Raw genomic sequence first — 22,132 nt, 5'->3', positions numbered from 1 at the left:
AAGAAGCCTGCAAAGAATAAAGAAAAGTAAGGCCTATGCATTGGGAGGAGTAGAATGCACTAACACAAAGTCAGTTTGGCAGAGCCTCAGTATCTCCAGGAAAGTACAATCTCTGCAACTGAGTCCTGGGCAACGTGGACCACATTAAACACCAACAAGTCAGTGACTTACAAGAAAGAGATTTTTGGTCTGAAAGTCAAAAGACTAAAATGTAGCTGATGGAGAGAAAACTAAATTAGGGGCACCTGGCTAGCTCAGTTGGTAGAGTATGTAACTCTTGATGTGGAGTTGTGAATTCAAGCTCCACAATGGGGGCAGAGCTTACATTAAAAAAAAAAGGGGGGGGGGGAATGCTTGGGTGGCTCAGCAATTGAGCATCTGCCTTCAGCCCAGGGCATGATCCTGGAGTCCCGGGATCGAGTCCCACATTGGGCTCCTAGTATGGAGCCTGCTTCTCCCTCTGCCTGTGTCTCTGCCTCTCTCTCTATGTATGTTTCATGAATGAATAAGTAAAATCTTTTTTTTTTTTTTAAAGAGCAAAAAATTTAAAAAAAGCAAAAAAAGAAAAGTAAATTAAGAGAAAGGAGGTTCAAATTTGTAAACAATGTAAATAAACTGAATATCATAACCAATTTAGAGAGGATGCTAGAGGAAGCATCACTAAGATAGCACAACAGACAGGTTAGGGAATGTAGATGATAAAACCAAGCAACTCAAAGCAACAATTCAAATTCAGTAACAGATTCCTCAGGAAGTTGCTGCTGTTCTTGCCTATGAAAACATGACTCCTGTCACCTGGTTTCCAGCCTGCTGGGGGGAGGAGGGGCAGTTGGGTTTCATGGCTCATAAGTTTCATAGCTGTCTAACATAACAGGTAATTAACTACTAAACAGCCATTTTCTTCTCTTCTCCAGAGGGAAATTGTTCACCAGACATCTAGAAAACATTTCTTTTACAATTTCCATAAGGGGAAAGAGTTTACTGGTTTTTTTTAGCAGTCACTACTAATTCAGAGCCATGTGCCCATTTTTCACCAACTCTGCAAGCCTCCATTTATTTAGTCCTTGTCCTGAAAGGATGAGTAACTCCTAAACGATGTCACTCTTCACAACAAATCCCCAGATGACCTATAAGTCTTAGATCTCTGTCTAGAGGACTAACAGCTAAAGCAAACAGTTAAGAAGGAACTCATTGACAAAGAACATATATTTGCTGTAGGTTTTCTTGGTTTGAACTTTGGGGAACTAGATAGGACATGAAATCAGGCTCTGAAATCTAGTTAGCTGAAAACCAACTCCAAGAATATTGAGATGACAGTACTCAGAAAAAGAGAAGGAAATGAGTCTGATAAAAAGGACACAAGCACACAGATCCAAAGAAGCATATCCTGCAAACAACTGTGTTCTCTAATAGTTCTGGTTTACATTTTCCCTCAAAGCAATTCAAGGTTTCACAAGACACATAACTAGTACCTCAAGTCCTATGCTGCTAAAGGATAAAAGTTTTCTCACATCAGACTAATATACTGATTGTGATGCTTTGACAACATGACTACTATTATGTGTGATGAGTTAGATAAAGATCATGCCAGCCAGCCCAAAGTGGGATCGCTGAACTCTCATATACTAGTACCCAATTCAAATCATGTACCCAGGGGATGCCTGGGTGGCTCAGTGGTTGGGCGTTTGCCTTTGGCTCAGGGCGTGATCCTGGGGTTCTGGGATCGAGTCCCGTATCGGGCTCCTTGCTGGGAGCCTGTTTCTCCCTCTGCCTGTGTCTCTGCCTCTCTCTGTATCTTTCATGAATAAATAAATAAAAATCTTTAAAAAAAAAATCATGTACCCAGTATCAAAGACAGGGGATTTATAGCTCAATGCTAAAGTTTATATTTTCTCCAGGTGAAAAGAATAAGGGATGAATGATATGCAGCTTAAAGGTCTTTTATTTTTTTTAAGATTTTATTTTATTTATTCATGATAGACACAGAGAGAGAAAGAGAGGCAGAGACACAGGCAGAGGGAGAAGCAAGCTCCATTCCAGGAGCCCGATGTGGGACTCGATCCCGGGACTCCAGGATCGCGCCCTGGGCCAAAGGAGGCGCCAAACCGCTGAGCCACCAGGGATCCCCCAGCTTAAAGGTCTTAGACTCATTTGTGGAAAAGGACCTAGTTGAAGCCACATAGCATTAGTTTCCTGGTCCCATCCCACTCACAGGTAAGTTTCCACTGTGGCTTTCTGTGCCCTTGGAAATCCTATGCTAGAACCTCAATGCACAAGAGAACCAAAGCAAGTATACTTTCTCTAAAATTAACCTCATATGGATCCCTGGGTGGCGCAGCGGTTTAGCGCTTGCCTTTGGCCTAGGGCGCGATCCTGGAGACCCAGGATCGATCGAATCCCACATCGGGCTCCCAGTGCATGGAGCCTGCTTCTCCTTCTGCCTATGTCTCTGCCTCTCTCTCTCTCTTTCTCTCTGTGTGTGACTATCATAAATAAATAAAAATAAAATAAAATTAACCTCATAGCTTTTCTGTCCTGACTCTTTAAGACTTAAATGGGAATCACCCACACATGACAGTTACTTTTGGTCTTAAATTTCATCTATCAGGCTTCTACTCCAATTTAAACTAGTGAGAACTAGAAGAAAATTGCTCTTAAAGATACTACCTTGTAAGGTCCTTAACCATTGAAGTCTACGTTGGGACTAATAACTCAGAATGCTAAAACTCGGGGATCCCTGGGTGGCTCAGCGGTTTGGCGCCTGCCTTCGGCCCACAGTATAATCCTGAAGTCCTGGGATCGAGTCCCACATCAGGCTCCCTGCATGCAGCCTGCTTCTCTCTCTGCTTCTCTCTCTCTCTCTATCTCATAAACAAACAAACAAACAAACTTAAAAAAAAAAAAGAATGCTAAAACTCTTGGGTTAAGGGAACTGACAATTTTAGAATTTATCTCCCAACGGCTGGTTGACTCAACTGAGAACAATTATTCTGAGGCAGAGTTCAGAGCATCCTTTGATATCAATTAACATAAGGTCATCGTCAAGCAATCTGGTGCTATTACCATTAACAATATCCCTTCATAAAATGACATTGTCTTTGAGAACGAAACAGATTAAACTATCTTAAACTATCCAAATAAAAAATTGTAACAACCATAATACTGTGTGTGGAATTAAATTTTTTTCTTAAGGTCTTATTATTATTTTAAAGATTTTATTTATTTATTTGAGAGAGAGTGCACAGCAGGGGGAGCAGGAGAGGGAGAAGCAGGCTCCTCACTGAGCAGGGAGGCAGATGCTGGGCTTGATCCCAGGATCATGACCTGAGCTGAAGGCAGATACTTAACCAATTGAGCCATCCAGTCACCCCTTAAGATTTTATTTTACTTTTTAAAGATTTTATTTATTCATGAGAGACACAGAGAGAGAGAGAGAGAGAGAGACAGAGACAGAGAGAGGCAGAGACACAGGCAGAGGGAGAAGCAGGCTCCATGCTGGGAGCCTGATGTGGGACTCGATCCCAGGTCTCCGGGATCAGGCGCTGGGCTGAAGGCGGAGCTAAACTGCTGAGCCACCCAGGCTGCCCCAAGATTTTATTTTTAGGTAAACTCTACACTCAATGTGGGGCTCAAATCACAACCCCAAGATTAAGAGTTGCATGCTCTACCAACTAAGCAAGTCAGGTACTCCTAGAATTAATTTGGCTTTTTAAGTCATAAAAAAATCTATTTTTGTATGGAGATACATACTACAGAACATCTTTCTTTTACTGCTACAATATAGGTTTTCTTTACCACAGGTCATTTAAAATTATTTACCTTAAAAGAAAATTCTCTTCTGGACTAATGATACTACCATTCACCCATTTGCCAGAGCCAGAAACCCATTTATCTTAGACTTCTCTCTCTCACTTTACATATCCAATCAAATCATATAGACGTTACCTCCTAAACATTTCAACCATCTGCTCCTTTCTGTCCAACTCACCTGCCAGAGCAGTAATAGAAATATGAACACAAAGCCCAGAGAAGGAAGTAATATAGTCCTGCCAGGGAGAAAATGAACTGAGGTCTGGGAAGACCCTACAGAGAGAGTGACATCTGAGTTGTTTTAAAGGATGAACAGGAACTATCCCAATGGACAGGAGTATGGAGACATGATATGGGGTGGTATATTCAGGACTCACATTTTTTTAAGAAGCTTCCTTAACCCTCCCCACCCTGCCTCCAGCCAAGATGAGTTAGGAGTTAGGGCTTCTCTTTTGTGCATTCCTTTTTCATACGGTAATTAGTATGGCTGGGTTTTCTTGTCTTGGTCTCTTCCAAACTTAAAGATTCAAAAAGAGGGACACCTGGGTGGCTCAGCAGTTAAGCCTTTGGCTCAGGTCGTGATCCTGGGGGTCCTAGGATCAGGTCCTGCATCAGGCTCCCTGGGAGCCTACTTCTCCCTCTGCCTATGTCTCTCATGAATAAATAAATCTTAAAAAAAAAAAATCCAGAAAGATGGAATGTCTTGTTAAAACTATGGATCCTTAGTCTTTAGCACAGCGCGTGGCACATGACAGATGGTCAGTAAATACTTGCTGAATGTATGATTATATAATATCCTGAGCAATAAAATCTTAAATTAGAGAGGTAATTTGCCACCTGGTGCATACAGTAGACTAGATGACAAATCAAGAAGCCTTGAACAGATTGCAAGAAGACAGCAAGTTTATAGCAGATTCCTTCTAGATCAAGCAGACCACTTTCACTCTAAGCCTGGGTTTACTTACAGGTGAAATGAAGGTGTCACATTAAGTGATTGATTCTACCTACATAAAACTTCTTACATCTGTCCCCCTCTTGTCTCATTTCACAGGCATTATCCTAGAACAGACCTTTAAAAATATTTTGACCCTGGAATGACAACTGCCATCTCATTAGTCTCCCCACCTTCTGGCTCTTCACTGTAATCCATCTTCCACGTTACAGCCAGATCCATTTTCCTAAACCAAGGCCATGATCACACTCTAAATACCCCTCTTCCATTTCACAATTGACTACAGAAAAAAGTCTTACTTCTGAAGCCTATTATTCAAAGCTATCTGTCATCTGACCATAACATATTTTTCCATTCTTATTTGCTTTCTTCCTCTACTTCACTCATAACTCATCTCTCAACAAACTGGCTTGCTATTATTCTCTGGACAGGCCCATAACATCACACCTCACACTTGTCCCTTTCCTTAGAATAAGCATTTCTATCGATTAAATAGGAAGACTTGAAAAGCAATCCCAATTCTACCAGTTACTGACTGACAGCACGCAAGTTACTTTAACTCTTTGAGTCTTGAATTCACTCATCCTGAAAGGAGTGCTGTGAAGATTAGAACATACATGATAGGACTGGCACATAACAGCTGATCATAAAGTGATAGATTTTATTATTATGACCCTTGAAGGCTAATTCAAAAGTCATATTCTTTTTTTTTCTTTAACGTTTTATTTATTTATTTATTTATTTATTTATTTATTTATTTATTTATTTGAAAGAGAGAGAACACAAGCAGGGTGGTGTTGGGGTGGGTGGAAGGGGCAGAGGGAGAGAGAGAGAAGCAGACTCTCCGTCAAGCAGGAAGCCAGACACGGGGCTAGATCCCAGGACCTTGAGGTGAAGACCCAAGACGAAGGCAGATACTCAACCAACTGAGTCACTCAAGCACCCGTTAAAAGCCATATTCTTAATAAAGTCCTTCGGGATCCTTCCTAGCTGGAAGCAATCTTTCCCTCCTTTAAATTTCTCAGAGACATTCTACTTTTCAAGACAGTTATCTTGCTTTTTATCTTGTATTTGTTTGTTTACATTCATATTTTATCTATCTAGTGGTCTTTCAAATATTCTGAGGACAGAACCCATAGCTGATTCACCTTCTCGTTTCTTTTAGTGTCTAAAACAATGTCTGATTTATGGTAGGCACTCAAGTATTTATTGATGAATAAATCAATAAATCTCCCCTTGGGGAGCCTACTTCTCCCTCTGCCTATGTCTCTGCCTCTCTCTGTCTCTCACAAATAAATTTTTTTAAAAATCTTTTAAAAAATATTAAGAATTTTATGTTCATTTTCAGATGAAAAGCTAAACATTAAAGAACTTACATAAATCCATAGACAAGTGTTAATATTCCCCTCCTCTGTTCGGGGTAAGTTCAGTAGAAAGTATAATGCTTTCTCGATTATTAAAAAACATACATTGGTTGTCCTCAACTTAGTAAGTGAGCACTTGACACTTTGGTTATAAAACAACTTAAAGACATCTGTTCTGGGCAGCCCCGGTGGCGTAGCGGTTTAGCGCCGCCTGCAGCCCAGTGCGTTATCCTGGAGGCCCGGTATCAAGTCCCACGTCGGGCTCCCCGCATGGAGCCTGCTTCTCCCTCTGCCTGTGTCTCTCCCTGTCTCTCTCTCTCTCTAAATAAATAAATAAATCTTTTTTTTAAATAGAGATTTTTAACTAATGGGGAAGTAAGCAATGCTGTGAATTACAGATTCACAAATTTCTTTTTTTTTTTTTTAAGATTTTATTTATTTATTCATGAGAGACACCGAGAGAGTGAGAGGCAGAGACACAGGAAGAGGGAGAAGCAGGCTCCATGCAGGGAGCCCGATGCGGGACTCGATCCCGGGTCTCCAGGATCAGGCCCTGGGATGAAGGAAGCACTAAACCGCTGAGTCACCAGGGCTGCCCAAATAAATCTTAAAAAAAAAAAAAAAGACATCTGTTCTGACCTAGAAATTCTAGTAAATATTCTAGACAAAAATTCTGAAAATACATTCCCTATTTCACTCAAGTGAGCTGTGATTTTAAAGAACTGCCTAGGGTTAGGCTAGTTGTGGTAGACACAGTTCCCCTTCTTTGTTGGTTTGACAAAGCCCTCATGATTCCTTAGGAATACATATTTTAGATCTATAAATATGCAGGTTTTCTCAGTACAACAGAAAGGACATTTTCACATTTTTTAAAAGAAAATTTCCAGGGATGCCTGGCTGGCTTAGTTGGCAGAAAATGTGACTCTTGATCTCAGGGTCATGAGTTCAAGCCCCACGTTGGGTATAGAGGAGAGGAGAGGAGAGGAGAGGAGAGGAGAGGGGAGGGGAGGGGAGGGGAGGGGAGGGGAGGGGAGGGGAGAAGAGAAGAGAAGAGAAGAGAAGAGAAGAGAAGAGAAGAGAAGAGAAGAGAAGAGAAGAGAAGAGAAGAGAAGAGAAGAGAGAAAAGAAAATTTTGGGACTCTGCATTTTTCAAGGCTAATGCCTGATTTGAATACTATTACTTCATTCTCTAATTGCTCACCTCTCAGGCCTACAGACAACACTTTAGTGACAGAAAATGATGATTTCTACACATGAGTTTTACAAATCTTCCTGAAGATCCATATCACTTAGATACCCTTATAGAAGAAGGAATAAGTAATACTACTCTCTTTCCCACTGAAGACTTCAATTCTATTGCCGATGTCAATTATATATAGGCACCCAGCAGAACTGCTTCAGCATAGCTCTTTAAAGATAGGGTCTTGGCTCTTAGAAAAGCCATAAGATCAAATAGACTGAAGGGTCAGTAAGCTGGCAGGAGAGGAATGGATTTAGTCAGAAGAAACAGAACAATCAATGACCTTGGAGATTTCAGACAAATCAGATTCTCTATTGAAGGCAGAGATATAAATAGCACAACACAACACAGACAAGTAGAAACAAAAGCCACCAACTCAACTTTTTGTTTGAAAACTTGTTAGGTCTAGAGAACTGTTCAAACCACAGCTGCTAATGGTTATGGATTTGGCAATCAAAATGTCTTTAAAAAAAAAAGTTTTAACTGCCTTACTATTGAGGTTACAAACCACAGCCTTGATGCATTGTTGCAGTCAACATCCTCCCTGCTGTTTTTGAGAGCTTACATCTGCTGCTGGCAGATAAAATGCTGGCAAACGGCATGGGCTCCTTCCAGGGGAATACAGGAGAAGTTGTAACTAGATGGCTCTCATCTACCTTTCTGTCTTGAGTTGAGCCCACAGTCTTTTCTGTATCATTCTTAGCTTGTCTAGGTTGAATCCCTGCCATTACTCAGGAGGGCTGAGGGTATAGTGGGATTTTTTTCCTGGCCTAAATTAGCCATGCCAGCCATACTACTCTTAGAAGATAAAAGGAAGATGAGTTCTTGGCTCAGGGCAAAGCATTTTTAGCACATATTTTTAAAAATCAGAGTATAGTGTACTTGATTTTAAACAACCACTAATAAAAGTTTTTCTGTTTTGTATTTTTTTAAGAGAATAAATGATCACACGATGCCAAAAATAGTGAGGGCTTAGTATATTTTAACTTATCAAAGAAAGGCCAAGAATGTGAGGTCAGGAAGTAATTTACTGAGTTTCTTTGGGGAAGGAAAAAGTTAGGAACAAGATGGAGAAATAAAATGTAATCCAAGTCACATAGGAGATTAGTTTCAGTTGAAATAAAAATTATTACAACTACACTGGTTTTCAAAAAAAAGTAATTCAGCTGGGTGATGAGAAATGAGTGTGAAGATGCAAAAAAAAAAAAAAAAAAAAAAAAAAGACACAAGTCAAGAAGCCATTTCCCGGATGATTCGCCCTCAGTGAGATGACCTATGAGAATAAAAGAATACCAAACATACGTAGACTAGCATTTTCCAAGCTGTATATACCGCAAGATACCAATTCAGCAGTATGTAACTAGGTAGTGTGCATGGGGTAGAAAGAGGGGATTTTATGGTCTAAAAGTTTTTGGAACAGTGCATGTTATATCCACTAGATGTATCAGAGAGTCAATGCACACTAGCATATTAAGGGCTCTGAGAAAGTCTGCAGTAAATAAACACATTAATTTGATACAAATACATTTTCCAAATGTATGTGTCATTTAGAATCACCTCCCCCATTTTTATGTCTCCAGAGAACACATGTATGGAATAGTTTGGGAAATGCTAGTCTAGAGCTATTATTCCTAAACTTTCAACTCATTCTTACAGAAATGAGAATAAGGTTTGTAAAATAGACTAGGTAATCACATTTCTTACATCATAGAACCCTAGCTCAGAGACAGGCAGATTACCAAGGATGCTTGAGACATTTTCTAAAAAGTAGCCAAATAACAAAGCTACAACTTTTTAAAGATCCTTACCCAATAAATAATCCCCAAATAGGTCTAATACCAATTCTGAATATATTCCTGAGCAATCCCCGAACACAGAAAAGAAATAGTGGGGAAAAGCCCCAGAAAAGCTGACCACAGGGAAAATGGGTAAGGGATTCCTGCTTGATAAAGCCTGCTGGCTTCCAGTGTTTTGGGATATTCTAATGTCACACATCAGGGAAATTCATAAGGAGAGTTGCCAGGACCTCCAGCTGGGAACATATGGGAGGATTCCTACATTTCTATGTGCTGCCCTCAGCATCCTCAGGATACAAGACAGACTCTAAGCTTGAGGAGGAGTATCATGCTGACCTGAAAGAAAGGTATCTGTGAGAAACCAAAAAGATTTGTTTCGTTAATTAGATTTCTAATTCCCATAAACTTTGCCATACCGTGTAGATAAACTAGGATTACAATTTCCTACCCTTCTCTACACAAACCTGTGGCAGAAAGACTTGCTGTCTAGTGATTGAAATCATTTGACCTTATATCAGATGACCTTATTTGCTTGATTGACAAGAAAATAAAGGAAGGCCCCTTGCCAAAGCCCATCACTCACCTTGCCAGATGCTCCTGAGTTCCCTTTTAGAATGCAAATATACTATGTAGAAAATATATTAATAACATACTAAGTCATACTAAGCTATTAATGACTGTAAGAATCTTTAAAACTATGAAGCCTGGAGCACAGGGGTGGCTCAGCTGGTTAAGCTTCTGCCTTCAGTTCAGATCATGATCTCAGGGTCTTGTGATCAACTCCCACTTCAGGCTCCCTGCTCAAATCCCTGATTCTCCCTCTTCCTCTGCCCCTTGCCCCGGCTCATGCTCTCTACCTCAAATAAACAAAATCTTAAAAAAGAAACTATAAAGCCAATATCAATGTTTTTTGTTTTTTAGATTTTATTTATTTATTCATGAGAGACACACACAGAGAGAGGCAGAGACATAGGCAAAGGGAGAAGCAGGCTCCATGCAGGGAGCCTGATGTGGGACCTGATCTGGAGACTCCAGGATCACGCTCTGAGCCAAAGGCAGATGCTCAATCGCTGAGCCACCCAGGCATCCCGAATACCAATGTAAGGAATTTTTATAATTTTTACTTCTAGACTGAAAATAAAAAGGGAAAGGAGGAAAGCAAAAGAGATCCTGGAAAAATGGGCAAAAGACCATATAGGCATTGGCACAAGTTTGGAAAACAAAGGGCCTCCACGTGTCTATGGTCTTACCTAGTTTGGATCAGGTAATAAGAGAAGAACAAAAGACTAGGCATCAAATTCATGCCAAAAAGCTTGTGCTGTACTCATATCTATAAAGTAATCAGAGAATGGGCAGCCCAGGTGGCTCAGCGGTTTAGCGCCACCTTCGGTCCAGGGCCTGATCCTGGAGACCGGGGATCAAGTCCCACGTCTGGCTCCCTGCATGGAGCCTGCTTCTCCCTTTGCCTGTGTCTCTGCCTCTCTCTCTCTCTCTGTGTCTCTCATGAATAAATGAATAAAATCTTTTAAAAAAATAAATAAATAAAAATAAAGTAATCAGAGAAGGGCTGAGGAGACAATCCACAAGAAAATGAAAGAAAACTAGAGGGATAGTGACTACTGGTTAAAATCTATGAGGAAAGGGTAGAGAGGTAAGATAGATAGGAACAGTTTTTAGAACAGTAATAATAGGTAAATAAAAAAAAATAATAGGTAAATAAATCTGGAAAACAATTTACTAAGAAAAATGAAACTGAACATTTTCCTAGGCACAGTTGTTGCCTAAAGCGACTGTTCAGGGGTGCCTGGGTTGCTCAATCAGTTAAGCAACTGCCTTTGGCTCAGATCATGAGCCCTGAGTTGGGCTCCTTGCTCAGCAGGGAGCCTGCTTCTCCTTCTGCCTGTGCCTCACCTTGCTTGTGCTCCCCCTCTTTTTCTATCAAATAAATAAATAACAAATAAATAACAACAAAAAAATAATAAAGCAACTGTCCAAAGAACAAGAAAACCATACTGTTAGGTAAGACTCTTCATGCTTCAAGGATAGACTTTCTCATTTTGGATTTCTGATGGTTTGGGTCTAAACATAAGACTCTAAATTAAGCTAAAGTCCTTTGGCTCCCTCTGCTGTTCAAAAATGAACTCTAGTTATGTCAGTTTAATCTTCAGTGATCAAAATAAATAAAAAATACATACCTATATATATGTATGGTATATAGGCTCGGTCCAGGCAATAAGAATTCAAATATACTTGCCTATCATGAATTCTCTGGCCTGTACCAACTATTCCAAAATAATAACAAATCCTATCCTCCCCATCATCTAACTGAAATAATTTAAGGGATAATGGAGGGTTTCTTTACCAAAAGCAGCAAAGTTTTATGAAAGGATGAGGACTCTGTACTCATTTAGCCTGACTGGCACAACAGCTTGTCATACAGGTATGTACATGTATCAGAAACCAAAACATCACTAGTTTTTCTGTTTCTGTCCTGATATTTTCTCTCTCCAGTACCTCTCTATGAGAAGATTATCTTCACATGTCTAAATTCAGTTGCTAACATCTTACTATCTCCACAATATTCTGTGTTGAAGGATCTATGAGTCAACTATGGTGGCAAACCAACTGTGTCCAAGAGAATTATTCTTTACTCACCTGATCCTTAAACTGCTTCTGGGACAAGCAGTCAATGAGGTCCACACAGCCCAGAAGACAACCTGATGGATAGTCATTGGGAAATTCCACATCTGAATCAAAAATAACAGAAGGATCATATAAATTGCTTTTGTGACTCAAACTCACAAATTTGTTTCCAATTCTAAACAAATAACTTTCTCTATTATCTATTTGTAGACATAGAAAACAATGAAGTTTTTATTTAGTACAACTTTTTGTATTTTAGCAAAAAATTTAGTGAATGGCCGGCTTAGTCCACTATCCACATCCTAAACTATATAAAAAAATTACCTTTACACCATCAAAGTTCAAGGATCCCACTTCACTCTAAACAAACCAATTCCATCTATACTCAACTAGAATAGCCTTGAATTTGGTGATGATAATGGTTGTGGAAACAAGCTACAGGTGTGAAAAGAAAAACCAAAAAAGTGTATTAAAAAATATAAGACTGACAGAACATAGGGAGTTAAAAAAATGACAGAACACAAATTTAAAACAAGCCAGTCATATCAGTCAAAAGGAAAATGCGGGGATCCCTGGGTGGCTCAGCGGTTTAGCGCCTGCTTTCGGCCCGGGGCATGGTCCTGGAGTCCCGGGATCAAGTCCCAAGTCCCAAGTTGGGCTCCCTGCATGGAGCCTGCTCCTCCCTCTCCCTGTGTCTCTGTCTCTGTCTCTGATGAATAAATAAATAAAATCTTTAAAAAAAAAGAAAAATGTGCTTTTAAGGAAACATGCACTTTTGATTCCGAAAAACTTTGGTTTCCTAAAAACTATTAAAGGTAGTTCTGTAATTATCCTCTCATATTACCTTCAAAACAACCATATAAGTTAGATAAGAGGAAGAAAAACAAGAAATCTAAGGGTCAGAAGTGGTTTTTGAATCCAAACTTGATGTGGTTGGGGAGATTCCCAAAATACACTGCTTAAGTCAACCAACTCTGACCTGTCCAAATTCCACAGTAGATGTCTATTTGGGTTACTTCCTTAAAAATTTAATTCTTATTGTGGTTGTTCTTCCCAATGTTAAGATCCTAGGTTTATAGCAGTCATTGTGTTCTCACAATTTAAGGGGAAAAAAAGAAAAGAAAAAATCTCCTCAGATGAAATTAAACCTGGCTCGGGACACCTGGGTAGCTCAGTGGTTTGGCACCTGACTTTGGCCCAGGGCGTGATCCTGGAGTCCCAGGATCGAGTCCCACACTGGGCTCCCTGCATGGAGCCTGGTTCTCTCTCTGCCTATGTCTCTGGCTCTCTCTCTCTCTCTGTGTCTCTCATGAATAAATAAATAAAATCTTAAAAAAAAAAGAAAACTGGCTCAAGTCAGTTAGGTGTCCTACTCTTGATCTCAGCTCAGCTCTTGATCTCAGGATCATGAATTCAAGCCCCACACTGGGCTCCATGATGGGTGTGGAGCCTACTTTAAAAAAAATTAAAAAATTAAAACTAGTTGGTTGATCTCTGGTGTTGGGAACTGATATTTTTATTTGCACTCTTTGATGAATTGATGATTTGAATAGCTGTCTATGATCTGCCACTAAACAAATAAACATATACATAGATGAAAGTCCCTCTCATCACCCCCCAGGAAAAAGGAAGTCATAGGAAGAAGGAAATTAAAGAAGATGAACATCAATGACAATGACTTCTCTCCATCAAATAATACTGAACGGCGAATATATGACTGTTACCTTTCCCACGAAGAACCCTGTATGTAGTCTGGAGTTCTGAGACTTCTTGAGGGGAGGGTCTTTTGGCTGTGGCTGCTATCCAGAGTCGTCCTCTATGAGGAGTATACCAGTTTCTGCCCTCCACCCTTAAAACAAATAAAAATTTAGTAGGAAGGATCTAAATTCTAATATCCTAGAGAATCTCATTTAATACAGCAAATCATCTAGTTGAACCAAGAGATCTATATAGAAGATATCTCACAAAGAGGGGTATTTTGTGTGAAAAACATACAATATCCCTCACTGGAGTATGTACCCTGTTTTTGGCATTTCCTTCATCAGTACAAAGACAATTTATCTCTTTCAGGTCCTACTTTTTACTCAATCGCTGTAACTCAGAGTTGGATCTTTCACAAGCCTTCTTTCACTAGCCTAAAAGCTGTGGGACGTCTACCATCCAAATCTTACATTTTCAAGGCATCTAAGTTGTTCCTTGCTCTTCTCTGAGTCAAAGGCTAACCTTTTCTTAGAAGCTTTGCTACTTGTTCTCTAACCTAAGAGAAAAAAACTCACCAACACACAAATCTCTAAGAACAGTACTTTTATAATTATTACTTAATAGAATTTAAGGAAATGAAAATGCTTATTATCTTCACTCTTTAAATTGCAACCACATTCATTTATATTTGCTAAGTATTTTATAAAGGATTATGTTCTTTGTAGATAATTAAACAACTTGACTAGTTTGAAAGAATCTGTAAGTGGAATAACAATGCATTCAAGAGAATTTAATTACTCTCTAAGGATTACAAAAAGATGTTCCTGGGGGAGGAGGGAATGGGCAAAATGAGTGAAGGAAGAGAGGGAGATACAGGACTCCAGTTATGGAATGAGTAAGTCATGGAAATAAAAAGCAGAACATAAGGAATACAATGATTCTATAGTAGCAATATAATGGGACACATGGTAGCTATACTTGTGGGGAGCAAAGAATAATGGATAAACTTGTTCAAATCACTAACCTGTACACCTGTGTCAACTATACTCAAAAATAAGAGAAAAAGAAAAGAAAAAGGATGTTCCTCTTTTAGTCCCAACCAAATGAAATAAAGCATCTTGATAACATACCCGTATTATACTATTCTTGTAATGGGAAATAGGGACTTTCTAATATCCTTCATTTTATAATACAGATGAATTGAAAGAGTGCCAGGCACATAGCAGGTAATCAATAAATGAATAACTCATTATCTTTCATTTCTCCACACCAAATAACCTGAAGGGTTACTGGGAAAATGGTCTCACAAATGTGGCAGAACCATCCATTTTATTTCTGTGGGATTAGTGATTGTGGGCTGGATGCTGCTCATCTGTTCTTTTCAGTAACAAAATCTGAATAACACAGATCCAAAATAGGATGAGAGAAATGTAAACATTCTGATTCTCCCAGCAGAAGGCAAGCTGTTTAGTTTTCTACTTTGGAAGATGGAAAAGATAACTAAATTGCAGAAAACTGAATGAGAAAAACAGGTATCTGAAGGTCTAGCTGCCCTGGAGCAGAAGCAGATTCACATGCATTTGTTCTAAAGGCACTACACATATGAACTATAAAACAATAACAAGCCAAAGCAAGAAGGCCTGACCTTCAAGAGGGGAGAAAAATAGTAACAGTAACAGATCTTAATGAAGAAAGGAAATCACAGCTAATGATGATGACACCAAAGTAGAAATGATTGATCCCAAATGCCAATAAAAATTTTTTTCAGAAGAAAAATGAATGAAGTTTACACAGTGAGAGTGGGAAAAACACTCTGAAAACTTGAACTCTAGTTCTATCTCTGCTACAAACTAGCTTTGTAATTCAGAGAAAGCTATTTTATCTTTACTTACCTAAGAGTGCTCATTGTGCAAGACTGTAATAACATTGGCCTGATATATTTCATGGTTATTACTTTTAAAACTGAAAAAAATCTATTTAAATATAAGGTATTATTACTGTTATGAGTTAGGACACTGCCTAGGCATAGTAAGTTCCTTTTTCCTTTTTTTTTTTTTAAGATTTTATTTGAGAGAGAGAGAGAGACAAGAAGGGGGAGTGGCAGAGGCAGAAGTGCTTAGCAGGGAGCCTAACATGTAGCTCCTGGGATCATGACCTAAGCCTAAGGTAGACAGTTAACCAACTGAGCCACCCAAGTGCCCCAGGCATAGTAAATTCTAATAGACAAAATAGAAAGGAAAAAAAAAAAAGCTATCTGCACCCTCACATTCACTGCAGCATTATTTACAATAGCCAAGACATGGAAACAATCAAATGTTCACTGATGGATGAATGGAAAAGGAAAATGTGGTACATATGCTCAATGTAACATTATTTAGTCATAAAAAGGAAATTCAGTCATTTAATTTTCAACACAGATAGAACTTGAGGGCATTGTGCTAAATCAGACAGAAAAAGACAAATACTGTATGATCTCACTTATATGTGGAATCAAAAAAAAAAAAAAAAACCAAACTCATAGATACAGAGAACAAATTGGTAGTTGCCAGAGGTAAATGGGTGAAGATAGTCAAAACTTTCAGTTATAAGATAATTAAGTCCTAGGGAAGTAATGTACAGCTGGTGACTATAGTTAACAATATTGTATTGTACATTTAAAAGCTGCTAAGAGGATAGCCTGGGTGGCTACCTTAAGGGTTTGGCACTGCCTTTGGTCTGGGGCGTGATCCTGGAGTCCCGGGATCAGGTCCTATGTTGGGCTCCCTGCATGGAGCCTGCTTCTCCCTCTGCCTGTGCCTCTGCCTCTCTCTCTGTCTGTGTCTCTCATGAATAAATTTAAAAAAAAAAAAATAAAGTTTAAATAAATAAATAAAAGCTGCTAAAAAAGGAGATCTTAAAAGTTCTCATGACAAGAAACAAAAAATTTCTAACTATGTGAGGTAATAGGTATTAACTTATTGAGAAATCATTTAAAAAATATATACATATATATCAAACCATTATGTTGTATACTTTAAACTAATACAGGGGATCCCTGGGTGGCGCAGCGGTTTGGCGCCTGCCTTTGGCCCAGGGCGCGATCCTGGAGACCCAGGATCGAATTCCACGTCGGGCTCCCGGTGCATGGAGCCTGCTTCTCCCTCTGCCTGTGTCTCTGCCTCTCTCTCTCTCTCTCTGTGACTATCATAAATAAATAAAAATTAAAAATAAATAAATAAACTAATACGCCTTTTTTTTAAGATTTTATTACTTTTTTTAAGATTTTATTTATTTATTCATGAGAGACACAGAGAGAGAGAGAGAGGCAGAGACCACTTTTCTTTTCTTCTTTCTATGACTAGGATCCTTAGTTTTTCTAACCTCAGTTTTTTTTAAAGCTATTCAGTAAAAACACCACTACCAAATCAATACATGATTATATTGCTTAAAGTTCTATGTGGTGAAGAATATTATAAATCATCACCAGATTAAAGAAAACGAATTCTAATCTGTGTATTTTTTTTTAAGAGAAAGAAACAGAGAGGTGGGGTAAGTAGGATAGAGAGGAGAGGGAAAGAGAATCTTTAGCAGGCTTCATGCCCATTGCAGAGCCCAACTTGGGGATCGACCTCAACCCTGAGATCATGACCTCAGCCAAAATCAAGAGTTGGAGGCTTAATCAACTGAGCCACCCAGGCACCTCCCCAATCCATAATTTTAAATCAAGCTTATACCACTGTAGAATCTTCCACTGCCAAGATTCATTTCCACCTTACCTTTTGATCCCTCTGACAAGCAGAGAAGCCCAGGGCTGATGCATAGAGAGGCACCAGCCACCATCAAAGCCTTCCTGAAATTCTTGGTCCTGGATTCGCAACTGGTGCCGATAGGAGTTGAATTCTAGTTCTGATCCCGCTGAATGGAAAGTCTTCTTCTGTGAGGCTGCACCTGTCTGGTCTATCCACTACAGAAAAAAACAAACAAACATACAGTTCTGTCTGACAAGGAAAGAACCTGGGATAGATATGCAAAATGAGATGAATGCTAATAATGAAGAAATCACGTTGGGCACATTTTCTTAAAGTTTATTCCATCTTTGAAACAAGGCCAAAAAAGCTAACAGGTAAAAGTTCAGTTGGAGTTGTAGATATGAAAACAAAGGTCCCATCTTAAAAGATAATTAGAATTTTGAAATCTCCATAGCTTCTTAATTCCAGCAACAACACAACTAGTAGACAAAGTACAACATCTGTAACTATTTCTACTTTATACTTATTAATGATCCCTGTCGGATTGGGCAATTTCCAAACATTAATTCCATCAAACAAAGGTTCAACATTTTGGTCCACACACTTTTCATGTGTTTAGGGGCAGTGTCGCATGCTGGCATCATGATAAGGCCAAACAGATACCATCACAGGCAGCAGTTCTATTGGATGCGTGACATATTCTCTTGCCCTGAAATGAATAATCTGGTCCTTAAAAAGACAGGACAGAGCACTACTGAAACAGGGCTCCCATCACATAAAGAGAAAAGTAGAAGACAGAGATAATAGAGGAAACTGGCAGTAGTTCTGTCACAGACTGACAAAGGTTAAGGTTTCTTGAGAACAAGAAGACTGAATGCTCCAAAAACAAAAACAAAACAAAAACAAAAACAAAAGGCTTAAAAAAAAAAAAGGCTTAATTAAGATGATGAAGTTTGGAGTCAGTTGTATTAATTACTGACTTACTTGTTAATTTATAGGAGAAAAAAAATCAACTAGAGTGGTAGTTTAGAGACTCTAAGCAATCATTTAACCTCTAACAGTTTCAGTTTTCTCAACTATAAAATGAGAGGGTTGGACTAAATTAATCTCTAAGAATCCTTCTGTAATAAAAAATTTATGGTTCTAATCAACTGCATCATATCTTAAAAAACATATTTATTGAGTATTTGACTATGTGAAAAGCATATAAAATACAAAAAAAATACATTTCTTTCTTTCAAGGAATTTATAATCCCAGTAGAAGACAAACACATAAATAGCTATCTAAAACATAAAGCAGGGGGGATCCCTGGATGGCTCAGAGGTTTAGCGCCTGCCTTTGGCCCAGGGTGCAATCCTGGAGTCCCAGGATCGAGTCCCACGTCAGGCTCCTGGCATGGAGCCTGCTTCTCCCTCCTCCTGTGTCTCTGCCTCTCTCTCTGTCTATGTCTATCATAAATAAATAAATAAATAAATAAATAAATAAATAAATAAATAAATAAATAAATAAATCTTAAAAAAAAATAAAACATAAAGCAGAATACATTAAACACTACACAGGTATAGAAGTCCTTAACTTGGGCAGCCCCGGTGGCGCAGCGGTTTAGCGCCGCCTGCAGCCTGGGGTGTGATCCTGGAGACCCAGGATCGAGTCCCACATCGGGCTCCCTGCATGGAGCCTGCTTCTCCCTCTGCCTATGTCTCTGCCTCTCTGTCTGCCTCTCTCTCTCTCTCTGCCTCTGAATAAATTAAAAAAAAAAAAAAAGTCCTTAATTCAAATACAGAGGAGAAATAAGTGATTTCATAAATGTTTTGGTATTTGAACAATTCTGAGGTACATATTCTGTTTTCTTTACTATAGTTCCAGTTTATATTATCTGTTTCTATATTCCCAGAGCCACTTTCCTAAATTAATCTCTTATCTTTCAATAATATTATTATAAAGCCTACTAACTGGTCTCTTCATCTACATTTTTAGCCTTTAAATAACTATCTGCTGCCCTACTAGTGTTACAACACTAAATTGGGCCCTCATCATCTCCCCACTGTACTACTGCAATAACCTTCTCAGGAATTTACTTGCTTCTAGTCTTACTCCCTTCTCCAACATGTTTTCTATACAGGCATAAAGTCAAGTGAATCTTCTGCTAAAATTCTCCAAGGACTTCTCTTCACCTGCTCTGGAATAAAACCAGACTCCTTAGCCTGAGACTTAAAGCCTTTCATGGCAAGATGTGGCTTACTGTACTCAGCTGAGTACCATCCCCTCTAAAATTTATGTCTACCCATGACATGTGAAAGTGATCTTATTTGGAAATAGTCTTTGCAGATGTCATCAGATTATGATAAGGTCATGCTAGGTGGACCCCAAGTCCAGTGACTGGTCATGCTAGGTGGACCCCAAGTCCAGTGACTTCCTCTTATAAAAGTGAAGAATATCTAGAGACAAAAACATACAGGGAAGAAGACCATGTGAAAATGGAGGTAGACATCATAATGATGCAGCTACAAATCATGGGATGCCTGGAGCCACCAAAAGCTCAAAGAGGCAAAGAAGTATTCTCCCGTAGAGCCTTCAGAGGGAGTGTGGCCCTGCCAATATCTTGATTTTGGTTTTATGGAACTGTGAAAGAATTATTTCTTTTGTCTTAACACAACCAACTAATTGTGATACTTTGTTATGGCTGCCTTGGGAAACTAATATACCTACTAGTCCATCTTAACTTTTTTTTCATCTCAACGTCTAACAAAACTTATTTACTTCTGGTTCTACCAAACCTACAACACTCCTAAGCTGTTGAGCCTTTGTACATCTTGTACCTTTACCTAGAATTCCCTCCTTAGATTTGTCTCATTGGAAATTATTATTCATCCTTTAAATCTTCTCTCAAACACTATTTCTTTGGTGACTCCTCTAGTGCATTTATGAACTGTTTTCTGAAGTCCTACTCTATGCACAACATGTGTCTATCATTGCAATTATCTCTTTTTAAATTGAAGTATAATTAACATATAGTGTTATATGCAACTATCTTAAGGAATTGAAATTACTTGTACTCAAACATGTCTTCTCAGTAAATTTGAAGTCCTTAAGGATAGGACCTGGACCTTTACAACTTTTAATTGCCTAGCACCTAGCAAAGAGCCTGGCATGCATACAGTGCTGAATAAGTATCTCCAGTTAGGCTGTCTAAAGCACTGCTCTGATTGCATCTCTTTCCATAATAACCTTTGATGGCTCACATTTACTTACAAAACAAAAATGTGAAAACTTGCTGAACATTTAATTCTTTAGTGATTAGGCTGTTTCTTAGGATAATCCCTTTGATAAGTATTATCTAAGCAGTCTAAATTCCTTTTTCCATAAATATACAGGCCATACTTACATGTACCCATTCTTTATTCTTACAGTTCATTCTGCTTGGAATGTTTTTTTTCCCACCATCCCCAAACATCCATTTTCTTGAATACTTACTTTTAATGACTATAGCTTCCCTAGAAAAGCCTCTCTTATTCTCCTCAACTAGAAGCAGCATTTCTTTCTTCTGGGTTTCCACCATACCTTATTTATATCTTTATTAGTATTAGGGCTGCTTATGTAATCTTTTCCCCTGCTAGTGTAGTAGTTGTTTGATGATAGAAGTAGTATACAGTTTATCACTTACTACTATGCTTGCATATAGTAGATACTCAATGTACAATGGAGAAATGAATGACAAGAGTTAATGTATCAATTTAAAATACCATTCTCTGGGACTACCCATATTCTATAAAAGACCATTAGCAAAAAGACCATGGGATTGTCTAATATGGGACTACCCATATTCTATAAAAGACCATTAGCAAAAAGACCATGGGATTGTCTAAATTTCTTACTTAAAGAAAAAAAAAAAAAAAAAACCCTCTCAGGAAAAGAAGATAATACAGGTCAACTTGTTAGAAGTGCTGCAAAAATTGGAAAAATAACTGGGACCAGAAAATAAGGTTGGTGGTTGTGTTGAAACAGCAGATTGGTATCTAAAGCCTGTGAAACAGGCACACTTGAAAGGATAAGGATCTGGGCCCAAACTCCTCTCATTACCAGTTAGAGCAAAGGTCCACTAACCTGGGGAGGGGACTGGTACAGGTTGGGATTCACCAGAACTCCCAAAGGCTCGTCAGAAGATCTATCCAGTTTGGTCAGTGGTTGGTTCAAGGTTCCATTGGCAATTGCCTGTATTGTCTCATCTAGTCTGTGATAACAAATCAAAGGATGGAATAACTGGTAATGTTCTATGCTCAGAATATCCTTACTTACCATAACATAAAATATTTCAACAGTAATAAAATTTGAAATTCAAAGAAGGGTCCATGGATGACCTTCCCTACTCCACACCACCAACTTCCTTCTCTTCACTCCAAGAACCCTAAGGGATATGAGTTAGTAAAAGTTCCAGAACACTAAGAAAATAAGTAGGGCATACTACAATCATCCATCTGTTTAACAAGATTACTAAAAATGCCAAGATAAGAAAACTTGCCTAGAAATAGTCTGACCCACAGAAGAGTATTCTGTAGCAGCCTATTTACTCAACACATTCAGTACTCTGCCCACTCAGGAGTCTCCTTCTACTCCTCCTTGCTGTCCTGGATTCTATCCTTGCTTCAAGGCCCAGAAATTCTAATGAGGCCCTCTATTGGTCCAGCACAAAAGTGCTTACACCTTTCTCTGGAGTCCTATAACATCTACTATTTAAAAAGTCATTAAATATAGCCCATGTCATCCTGTGCCTAAAGTGTTTGTTATTTATTTTGGCTCTAAACTCACAAAAGAATGTAATGATTATTCATTTAAAGACTACAGAACTAATCCCATTGGTTGGTAAGAGCTCACAGGTCTTGCAGGAACCGTATCTTAT

The 22,132-nt window shown here is 38.8% G+C and overlaps 1 protein-coding gene across 7 annotated transcripts in view; it reads right to left on the bottom strand.

Annotated features, from left to right (window-relative positions):
• The window catches only part of TRIP4 (thyroid hormone receptor interactor 4), a 57,409-nt gene that overhangs the window by 14,049 nt on the left and 21,228 nt on the right, over positions 1-22,132 (bottom strand). For 6 of the 7 annotated variants that reach the window (XR_013370434.1, XM_077881409.1, XM_077881411.1 and 3 more), the window contains 4 exons: positions 21,340-21,466; positions 17,262-17,449; positions 13,530-13,654; positions 11,818-11,909 (listed from right to left, as the gene is read on the bottom strand). Coding sequence is in view for 6 of the 7 variants with exons in the window: in XM_077881409.1 (XP_077737535.1) it covers positions 11,818-11,909; positions 13,530-13,654; positions 17,262-17,449; positions 21,340-21,466 (532 nt within the window). In the remaining variant the exon portion in view is untranslated. Of the gene's footprint in view, positions 1-9,435; positions 9,499-11,817; positions 11,910-13,529; positions 13,655-17,261; positions 17,450-21,339; positions 21,467-22,132 lie in introns of those variants that run through there. The other variant, XM_077881412.1, reaches the window with a different exon arrangement.

This window comes from Canis aureus, chromosome 32 (assembly GCF_053574225.1).
Source record: "Canis aureus isolate CA01 chromosome 32, VMU_Caureus_v.1.0, whole genome shotgun sequence".
Taxonomy (NCBI): Eukaryota; Metazoa; Chordata; class Mammalia; order Carnivora; family Canidae; genus Canis; species Canis aureus.
This window is presented reverse-complemented; position numbering and strand designations above follow the sequence as displayed.